Source organism: Nipponia nippon, unplaced genomic scaffold (genome assembly GCF_047370975.1).
Source record: "Nipponia nippon isolate SJK-2023a ecotype South Korea unplaced genomic scaffold, ASM4737097v1 scaffold_16, whole genome shotgun sequence".
Lineage (NCBI taxonomy): Eukaryota > Metazoa > Chordata > Aves > Pelecaniformes > Threskiornithidae > Nipponia > Nipponia nippon.
Window position 1 is genome coordinate 10,294,957 of NW_028262332.1, and position 10,898 is coordinate 10,305,854.

General features: G+C 57.7%; 1 protein-coding gene across 6 annotated transcripts in view; it reads right to left on the reverse strand.

Moving 5' to 3' along the window:
* KCNT1 (potassium sodium-activated channel subfamily T member 1) overlaps nt 1–3,930 on the reverse strand; it is an 88,972-nt gene extending 85,042 nt beyond the window's left edge. For all 6 annotated transcript variants that reach the window (XM_087752769.1, XM_087752762.1, XM_087752764.1 and 3 more), the window contains exon 1: nt 3,694–3,930. In XM_087752769.1, coding sequence (XP_087608895.1) covers nt 3,694–3,839 — 146 coding nt within the window. In that variant the 5' untranslated portion in view covers nt 3,840–3,930. The remainder of the gene's footprint in view (nt 1–3,693) is intronic.
* Between the last annotated feature and the right edge of the window lie 6,968 nt (nt 3,931–10,898).

Below are 10,898 nucleotides of genomic sequence, written 5' to 3' on the forward strand. Positions count from 1 at the left end.
GAAGTGTGTCAGCCCAAGTCTGCCTGAGTGGGTTCACACTGAGCAAGAATCCAGTTTAATCAGTTTTTTTTTTTTCTTTTTCTTTTGCATTCATATCCTTCATGGATTCAGATCAACTTTCCCAGGCTCTCTCATAGAGATACAGCCCTGGGAACTCACCGATCACCTCGGGTTCAGCGAGGACAGCAGGCAAACACCTGGCTCTGGACTCGGGCAGAGGCTTTGACCAGAGCAGCAGAAGGTGCCTGTAGGTATTTTCTACCTTGCTGCCACTGCTCCAAATCTTGCTGTGATTTCTAGGGCCAGAAAGTACGACCCGTCCTGGCTGCCCAGTCGGGGGGGACTGAGGAGAGACCCCACCATAGCACAGCCCCTATCAAGCCAAGCCGTCTCTAGCAGGCACTCCGTAAGCACGTCCAGAGCTGCCGTGCCAGCGAGGTCTCTCTGGTTGCTGCTCTCCAGCCCCTAACCTCGGCTTCTCAAGCACTTGCACCGGAGCAGCCGCTCCAGCTGGGACCCACCTTCCCTCCATGTCCTGCTCCCAAATCCACAGCAAGGTACCCGAACCCGCCCTGCCCGGCACAGGACATCTAATGTTTACTCCAAGTATAAACAGCAGCACTGAACCTAAGCAGAGTGGTGCAGTCCAGCAGACAGAAAGACAGACATCCTGTAAGAGACATTAAAAACAGACATGAGAAAAGCCACATACGTCTAATGCAAAGACACGATCTTCTAGACAGCTTCTCCACGTATCACCATGCGTGCCGCCTTCTTTCCCCTTTTTCTTCTTAAACAAGGCATAGTAGCAGGAGGGAGCGGATGGAAAAAACAGGTCTCCTCTCGCATGTCCCTGCTTCTCCCACAAGCCCCTTACTTGTGCAGGATATTTTTGCATGAGTCCTTCCATATGACCGCTCATCCATCACTGCTTCTTGCCAGACTGCCCTTACATGGGCAAGGCAGAGGAAGCAGAGCTGCTGGCCGGAGGAAATCCTGTATTCCCCTAAATGACAGACTAGCTCCTTGTACAAACATTTACCCAGATTTCCCACGAGGCAGGAAAGTAAAATTTAGGTTATTTGTACCCTCTGGGTGCCAGAAACATGTATTTGCTCTCCAAACATACTTTCAAGTGCTTTTACAGTTAACCCCTTGCTTTCCGACTGGAAGGGACTTTCAGGACCATTGTCCCCTTATAAAGAGGGCCAGGAGAAAGCACACAGACGTTTACACACACGCCTCCACACTCAGGCAACTGAGAAGATGGAATTTCTTTTCCACAGCTTTTAAGCCATCTCTAGATTCGCTAAGCAAGGGGATAATTGAGGCTTCCATTTATTTTAACAGGGCCAGCCCAGCTGAAGTCCCCTTGAACACTTAGCACAAGGTACACGGAACGCGTTACACGTCTTTGCTGCTCAGAGATACCCTGGCTCTCACATCCTTCGCACACACCTCTGGTGACAGGTCTGCTTGTCTGCCATCGCACCAACAGCTACGGGTATACGCCTGGAAGCACGGAGCGGAGACAAGCCGAGGAGCCTGCGTGGGACGCCCGAGCCCTGGTCTCCCCCGGGGACCGCGCACCCGTCAGGCACAAACCCCGTGTCAGCCACGGGCAGGGTGCTGCCTCCATGGCCCTTTCAACTGAACAGAGGTAAAACCCACGGGAGGTGAGGAAGAAACCCTTGCAGAGGCAGAGGCTGAGCGACAGCAGGTTGTTAAACGTGGACGATCACCCACCGCAAGGCGATGCGTACCCCCGGTCCAAGCTGCAGAAGAGGAAACCAAACAGCAGATTAGCCAGTGGGCCCCCGGGATCATCTAATGGGGGAGATGGCGCTTACTGCTCTGCCTGCTCCTGCACATTCTCTTTAGCCATTTTACCACAATCATTTTCTGCTTCTTCAGCTGAACAGCATTGAAAAAGTACATTAGAGATCCAGGCTGCTCCGAGCTGGAGCTGGGGAAACAGGAGGCTACGGGCAAAGCTGCCGAGCCCTGAGGGCTCCAGCCAGCTGGTTCAGTATCTCTGGAAGGGCAGCAAAGGGGCTGAAGGCAGAGGCAGACGAGCCACGGAAAGCAACGGCACTTCAACCTCTCCAGAGCCAGAGAGGGTTAGAAATACATCAAGCTGTACAATAATAATTAGAAAACAAAGCTCTTCTGTTCAGACTTGAAAGAGATAGAGGGGAAGACCTTTGGACAAGGATTTCGTTGTTGGGCATTAGGTGAGGCTAAATGACCCCGAGCAGTACTGCAGCATAAGGAATAAGGAGCAATATCTGCTGTCTGGGCTGAGCAACTCATCGTTTTCCCGTAACGTTGGAGTCCGAACCCCCTGCAAGCTGCCGTCTCTAGCCTGATCTCTGATCTCCCCCCAGACGCGTTCGATAGCCTCCTCCAGGATGCCGTTTCTGAAAACACACCAAGCGCAGCTGCAAAATGAGGAAACTGGGTTTGGTGAGGGCCCCGTGGTGCCGCAGCCCCCCGGCGTGGCCAAGGCAACCGACCGGCGTTCGCAGGAGTTAGGTGGTCCTGGTTCCCGAGGCACCGCGGTGCCTTGGCCACATCGGACATTGTGTCTCTGACAGAGAGGGCACCAGGGGGAAATGATGAGGGACTTAATCCCAAGAACCGATATTTGAGGATTTTACCAATTAACCAGTCAGTGGCAATGTACTGAAAGTTAGAGTTCACAGAATAGACTGTTCCTTCTTTTTCCATCTATGCTTTTAGGAACCAAAGATGGTCTCCCTAACTCATAGCGAGCAGATGTCAAGAAAAAAACCCCAGCTGATCAGTCCAGGGCACAAACCCAGCCAAGGTCCTTGTCTGCCAAGAGTGAATTGATACACACGCTTCATTTGTTCATTTAAGCTGACATTTGATGAGCGTGACAGAAGAGCCACGCTAGTAAATATAATCAGATCAATGATAATACAAAGGAGTTATCAGGCAAAGCTGGGATACTCAGCCACAAGCACACGTCCCCTTGTGCGACACGTCTGCTGCTGTCTGGGCACCAGCGGACGGTGGCGTTGGGTCCCTGTGATCCCCGCTGAGCACCTCTTCGCTTCTACACCGCAGCCCCTCCCTCGTATCGGCCATCATAACTTTGGCATGAAAACAACCCAAAGCTGGAGCGTGGGCTGTGATGCACCCAGGGAAAATGTAGCCTTTTCGCTGGCGTGTGTTTTACAGTCCTCTGGCTTTGGGGTGGCTTCAGGGCTCAGCCAAACCAGTTCCTCTAAACACTGCCTGACCCGCACGCCACGGAGCACAGCCCCCAGTCTGTGCCAGGCACGACAGAGGGGCAGCACGGACCCTTTTCCCACGAAGGATATGACTGGGATCAACTCGGGGATCTCCGAGCATCCCCTGTACCCAGGCAGCCTCTAACTACTCCATTCCCAAGGGGATGCCGCCGTGAGGGGTGTTCGCAGGGGACTCCAGCCAGGCCTGGAAGCGTTGGGGAAACTCTCCTCTGGGCTCGGGGCATGGGACGGGCGGTGGGGATGCGGGGCGAGGGTCCTGCCGGGCCCAGCCCGGCTCAGCCCGCGGGGTCCCGGCTCTGCACGGGGGCTCCGCGGTCCCCCAGCCCCGCGGCTCCCCACGCCGGCGGCAGAGGCAGCCCCCGGGGACCCCCCCCACCCCGACCCCCACGGACCGACCCCCGGCGGCGGGTACCTGTGGGCGCTGCCATCGTCGTAGACGAAGGAGCGGTTGGTGTAGCACTCGGTGCAGACGGCCGCCCCGCCGGCCGCCCTGCCCTCCGCCGGCCCCGCCGGCTTGTAGATCCCCTGCAGGCTCCGCTCTTCGCCCGAGAAAGGCATCAGCGAAGCGGCGCGGGTGCCCGGAGAGGCGAGGCGCAGCAGAGCATGGGCGCCCCGCGCTGCCGAAGGCGCCGGCCGGGGGCCGCCGGCCGCGGGCAGAGCCACCGCCGCCGTCCCGCTCCCGCGCCCGGCCGCCCATCACGGCGCGCCCCGCCGCCGCCGCAGCAGCCCGCGGGCCGGCCCGGCGCTCCGCATGCCGGGGACGGGGCGGCCGCCGCGGGGGAGCCCGGCGGGGTGCGGGCAGCAACAGGTGCCGGAAAGTTGCGGGGCGGGGCGGGCGATGCACCGGGCGGCAGGCGGGGGTCCTGCCCTACGCGCACCGGCGGAGCGGCGCCGCGGCGGCCCCGCTCGCCTCCGCCCCTCGCCCCCCGCGGCCGCGGCGCTGCCCGCCGAGGAAGCCCATGGCGCGGAGCGGCGGGGCGGGAGCCGCTACCTCGCCGCCGCCGCCGCCGCCGGGGCCCCGCCGGCCCCCGCCCGGCCCCGCCGCTGCACCACGGCGCCCCCTGCCGCCCGCGCCGGCCCCGCACCGCCCCGCCCGGGCTGCGGGCAGCGACCCCCGGCACCGCAGCGGCTGCCCAGGGCACGTCCCTTCGCCCCCCGGCTCCTCCCGCACGCCTCCCCCGGGGGGGGAGGGGGGGTTGGCTTTCTTTTATTTTTTTCCTTTTAAAATTTGTATTTATTTTATTTTATTTTATTTTATTTTATTTTATTTTATTTTATTTTATTTTATTTTATTTTATTTTCTACTAGCCGTATAAATATTTGTGTTGAGCGCTGCTGCGCCTTGGGGTTGTGCCGAAAGCAAACAGGCCGGCCGAGCCCCGGCCTGCTGGGGAATTCCTGTGCCGTGCTGCGCGGCCAGCCCGGGGAGCATTGATCTTCCAGGGGGTCCCTGCTGCAATAACACGGCCCTGCTGCAGGCACGCCCCCGCCCAGGGACAGCCTGGAAACGAGCCGGCCACCTCCGGGAAAGGGTTAATGGGATGGAGTCCAAGGTGCCTTCTCTTCTCGCTGAAGTTCAGCCCGGCGGATGCCCCGTGCCAGGAGTCAGGAGGTGCCGTGTGGCCAAGCCCAAAGTGCCCCAAAGCTGCGTCCCCCCTCGGGGGGCTGGATGCGAGCCGCTGCGAACAGAGCGGCCTCCTCGCGGGCTCCCGCTGCGCACCCACGACCCATGCTGGCCCGGCGCCTTGGAGGGGAGCGAGCCGGCCCCGCGGCAGGGCAGGCATGAGCAGAGCCCCGGGGAGCAGTTCTGCCCCAGCTCTGGCATGCTCCTCTCCTCTTTCACTTCTCCTTTGATTACTTTTCCAGAGACCACGCTGTTGCGCAGGCGCTGGGGAGTTTGCCGTGGTGCCGATCCACGGGATCCCGGGGCTGCGCAGAACCCAACGAGAACCGCTTATTACAAGGGCACCGCTCCCCCAGAAACACAGCAGCCAGGCAGCCCCTGTGCCTCCTGCAGCGCTCCTCTGCCACCTCAGTCACCCAAAATGCCAAAGCCCGCTTCGGTCAGACCCCAGGGGAGGGGGACGCCACCCGGGCCAGGAGCTCGCTGCTTCCAGAGCGGTGGTGTCTCTCCAACAGCTCCTGGGCTGCCCCCCACCCCTCGCCCCCAGCCGCCGCTCCCGGGAGCCCTCGCATGATGCACCGGCACACGGTGCCCCAGCTCCAGAGGAAAGTGCCCACTCAGATGCGCTGGGGTTTACGCTTCTCGCTAGGACTTCGTTTCTCCCGCAGCATCTTTTCCTCCTCCTCTCTCTCCATATGGACTCTCCTACACTAGGAGTCATTTAAGAGAAAAGCAATTAATACTCCCCGTGCAATCCATCCGTGTGATGCTTCCCAACCCATCATGGTTTTAAGTAGGAAAAAGTTATTCTTCATTCACTAATTGCCTCACATTATCGGGTGCAAAATGTTAACGCGCAGCTCTGCGAGGAGAGGGGTGGGTGGCACAGCAGCATATTGACATGCTAGGTGATAACACAGGCGTGGAGGAGGAATTATTTAAAACAGCTACGGGGGGGTGGGGACGGAGAAAGAAGGAAAATGAAAAATGAAAGAGAAAGAGCCAGAAGAAGAGAACATCCCCACCCAGACGCTGCAGCTTGAGCAGGTGCCACCCACCCTCCACCCTGGCGCTGCCACCGGCGACGGACCGGCCGGGGAGCCGAGCCTGGAAGGGCGCTGGTGCCTCCCCAGTCCCGCCGCGGAGCAGGGGGGATGCCGAGGCAGAGGCCCGGTCACTAGGCACAGGGACAAGCTGTCCTGGTGATGGCACTTGGTGGGATCCTACCTGAGAAAGGAGAGGTCCTGCCTGGGGCCGGCTCCCAGCTCCGGCCCGGATCAGCCCTACTGCTCTGCGGGACTTCTGGTCTCTGCTTCCTCTCCCACTGAACGGGCACAAGAGGATCCTCCGTAACAAACCACTTTACAACCTGCAGTTAACAGAATAAAAAGCAAAATACTTTCCTTCCTTCCCCATCAGTTATTTTTTTCTTGCCCTGCTATTATTTAACTCCAGAAAGTATTCCAGGGTATAGCGTGTACTGTAAAAGAGGGAATGACCAAGGGACGGGGTTTATCTATGCTCTGACACTGGCCGTCACAGGAGCCGTGTTGGCCCCCGGGCTGAGCTTGCTTGTTCTTCCTCTGCCCTTCGGCAGAGCACAGTCTGATTTTGTCCTGAACTCAAGTAGGAGCCCAGACGGTTGGATGCATTTGGGAGAGGGGTGCCTTTGGGAAAGGTGGATGTCCAGGCCAGGGTCCCTGTTGGATTTCCACTCCCTCATGGTGCCACGCTCGAGCAGTGCCAGGCAAGACCATTTCACGCTCTCCCTGTCAGAGCCAACTGGCTGTGCCGGAGCCCAGAGGGGCTGATCCGGGCCTCCCGTCCCTTCCCCGGCACACGGAGGTGGTGGCATCCCACCCCTGGCCAGCCCCGGGCCCGTCTGACCTCCAGGGAGGCATTTGTGGATGCTGAGATCACCACATCTCCCTCCCTCGGTGCTTCTTTCCCGTGGCTTCCCCGCACGCCCTCGCTCATTAGTCAGCCGCACTCCCTCCTCCTGACGAGGCTTCGTCTGACTGCAGCTTCCAGCCGCGGCGAAGCCTGCCTCTTCAAGATCAAGAGTCTGCTTTCATCCTGCGCTTTCTCCCCATGAACACATACTGCGACACAAAACACCTCTTCCTTTTCTTCACAAAAAGTGAGGCAGGCTGAGTGCTCTCCCTCCTCCCCAAGGCATTTTCTCCAGCCTTTGGGTAATTTTGGGGGCTCTCTTCACACTCTCCTGCTTCCGCCTGCCCATCCAAGCACCGCCCAGAGATGCTGCCCTTCCCCTCTTCCGTACTCTTCCAAGATCAATAGCGGTAAAATTCACTTCTCTTGGAAAACTCTTTTAGGCCTTTCGGGTCCCAGCCAGCACTACCGTGTGGTAAAGACTGTGTCTTCCCAGCCGCTGTGATTTAACATCACCTTTCATCATTAATATATCACAGGCACTTGGCCTCTCAGCCCCAGAGATGCCGCGGGGGTCAGGCAGGGTGCTGCGGGTGCCTGCCTTGGGCTGTCACACCTGCCCTGTGCTCCCAGAGCTGAGGCAGGGGGAAGGCAGGGCAGGGGGAAGGCAGGACGGTGCTCTCAGCAAAGGTTCAGCACCCTGGGGGCATGGGTCCGGCTGAGACGGTCCTCCCTGCCTTCAGCTGCAGCACTCACCAAAACGCCATCGATGCTACAAGTCCTCATTTCCCAACGGTCGTCTTATTAACAAAAAGTAAAATCAACCAGGATTTCACGTACCTACGGCAACACCGCGCCTCCTCCTCTCGACTCCCTCAGCCCCCGCGGCTCTGCTGGGGACCCCCTCCAGCATCCTGGCATTCCCCTTGCACCCCGGAGCGGGCGGGAGCACGTGGCCCCCAGGGCTGTCTCCCGCCTGGGCAGGGAGCCTGCAGCACCGGGGAACGGGCACATCCAGGGGTGCCCAGTGCCATTTGCAGGGCCACGTGCTGTGTGTGCACACACAGGCATTCCCCATAGTGGAGCCAGGCTCAGGGAGCGGTGGGGGGGCTCCCGGGAGAGGCGAACCCCCGGTCTGCGACCCCCCGAGGGCCGTGCGTGGGGGAAGGCATGGCCGCCCCCGGCAGCTCACAGCCCCGGCTGCCCGAGGAGGGGCCTGGCTTGGGGCAGCGGAGACTCCACTCTGCCATTTCTGTGTCAGGGAGCAATAAATAAATCTGTGGGAGGCAACGGCGGGATGAGTCAGAGGCAAGAGGGAGAGAAAGTCATCTTCCAAGGAACACGGTACTCAAGTCCAGCACACCACGGTGCTTCAGCAGCAAATGAGTTATTTGGCTCGCAGGGTATCTTTGTCCTGCTCGAGCTCCCCAAAACCCCCCTGCCAGGAGGGCAATGGGGGATGGCCCCGCCGGCAGGAGCCTTGGCCATGGCTGGGGGGCTGCAGCCCCCTCCCCATCCCCAGGGCACCCCAAGTCCATGCGGCTGGAGCACGGCTGGATCCATCCAGCACCATGGGACACAGAGAGGATGGGCTGGGGCATTGCATGAGCCCCAGGACCTGCACTCAGCTCCTGTTTCCCTCCACAACCTCAGGCAAGCTTTGCATTTTTGGGTGCATCATACATACACACACGTGCACCCCAAAAACCCCAGGGTGAGGAGGTCCCCAGAAGAAATGCCCCAGCTTGCTGCCCAGCGTCGCTGCAGCTGCAGAGCGACCGCGGAGTCAGGCACGGCAACGCCTGATCTGCTCCCAATGGCAAATATTGCCACAGCATGGACTGAATTTAATCAAAGCGGAGCTTGATTCAAGACTCAAATGCTTCAGATGTTGTGCGTGTCAAATGAATTTCATGTAAAATCTAGATTTGCCAGGCACAAATACAGCTTGAGTCTAACTTCAGGGAATGAAAGGGCAAGGCAAAGTAACCTGCACGGCACACCGTGACAATGAATAACGAGGGGAAAACTTCTGGTCCACTGCAAAATAGGCAACTTTTCCATCAAGCTGACACCTTGGCAGTGAGACCACCTCTCGGGAACCAGCTCAGCCCAAGGGCTGGAGCCCTGTGGCCTCGCAACTCCCCATTTTTCGCAAGCTCATGCTCTCTCCGTTCAGCGTGTATTTAGCTCGGTGTTTCTGAGGCTGAATGCGGCACTTACAGAACGCACAGAGGGTTTAAGCTGTCTTTATCAAGGAATATAGTGGTAGTTAGTTGTCAAAGCTGTCATTAAACTCAAGAAGTAATAATCAAACATACCCATACAAGAAGATGGAGCTCTGTAACTCAGAGACTGATGTATGCAAAGAAAAAATGAATGGTAGGAACTCGGCTATAAAAACATGTTTTTAACCTAGTCAGCTGAGCCACTACATAGGAAGAAAAGACACCCTCATTTGTGTACCAGGAGCGGCTAATCTATTTGTCGAGTGTGTCAGTGCTCTGGTTTGTTAGCTTGTTGTTAAGTTCTCTACTTAAAACATCACCTGAAGGGATGTTAAATATCAAAACTCAAATGAAACGCAGACTCTGTAACTCTTATTCTCTGCCATCACCTCCCAAGCCTCGTGGAGAACTTAAGGTAAAGAATTGCCTGCAAAAGCTGAATCATATCTTTAAGCAAAAACATTGCTATTAGGTGACTAAGACCAAAACAATTGTCTCCCTTTATTTATTGCAACTGACGCTGTTATTAAAAACCAGACAAGTCCCTTCCCAGTCTCTCGTGCCATCGAGTCTTCGTGTGCTGGTGAGGCGCTGCGACAGGCGGGTTGTAAATAGAGGCGACCCTGTGGCAGGGTCCGACACACGGGGAAGGTGCTTTGCGCTCCCAGGAGCACCCCGGCTGGGGACCGGTGGAGAGTGCCAGGGACAAGGGTCAGCTCTGACCCTTAAAATAAAACAAGCGGCTGCGCGAGAGCACGGGGAACGCCTCGTGGAAAGAGGCCCTTGTGTGAGAAAAACCACCTGCCTACGGGCGGGCTACACCGACAGGGGCTGGCACGTCTCCGGAGCAGCTGAGTGATTTGAAAGCCTGCCCGCGGGATCAACCTGGCTTTTGGGAAGAGCCTGGGAGTAGGGGGACCATGGTGGGGATGGAGAGGGGTGTCCACCCTGCAGGGAAGGATAGTGCCTGGCATGGAGGGACCGCATTGACACCTGGGGCAGGCAGAGCTCCGGCTGTTATACTGGAGCAAATCCGTATTGGAAAAATCAATTTTCACTGGTTTTCCCCAACAAACCCCATCCGCCCGCCCTCGCCTGCACCATCGCCGGAGAACGGTGTGTCATCCAAAGCCTTCGCATTTTCATGAAGCGGAGTCGAGCAGAACTGAAACGAGCCAGGCTCTGCTCCCCCCTTCCAAATGTTCACAGTGCTGGGAGGGAAGCCAGGAGACTTGAAGAGATGATTTAAGAAGCTGCGCGTCCAGCCGCTCCCCTGCAGCACGTTGCACCGCAGCTGCCCGCCCCGGGCTCGTCCTGCTCAACAGCATCTCCCACCGCCCTGCGGGCATCTCTGCTTTTACCTTTGGATATCGCCGGAGTTCTGGGCCCTGTCCTCTCCAAAAAATCAAACCCAAACTCCAAACATCCTTCAGTCTAAACACTCACTGTTCGTATGGTAGGCCAAGCTGTCTACAGCGTTGTCGGTACATCCCTGCTCCGAAACGAGGTTTGCTTGGACATAAAGTTTAAGGAAAATGTGAAAACACCTTACATAAAGCAAATTATAGCCCTGTGGCTCAGGACAACCTGCTTTCCTGGTTCTTTCCCTAATTCACACCCACAAGATTTTTCAGGGTCTAAGTGAAGCTGGAGGACCAGCTCTCCTTTCCCCAGACTGACCTGACTTCAGCCACTCCGGGGCCCTGAGTTCACTCTTCTGCTGGAAGCTCTTGGATCTCACTGGGAGTGAGGTTTTCCCTGAACGTGTTTGACTTGACCCATCTGAAAAGCGAGATGAGGTCATGCATACGCTGCTGCGCGTTACGTTTGCATGAAGCCTGGGTTTTAAAGGCGATGGAGGGATCACCTCTC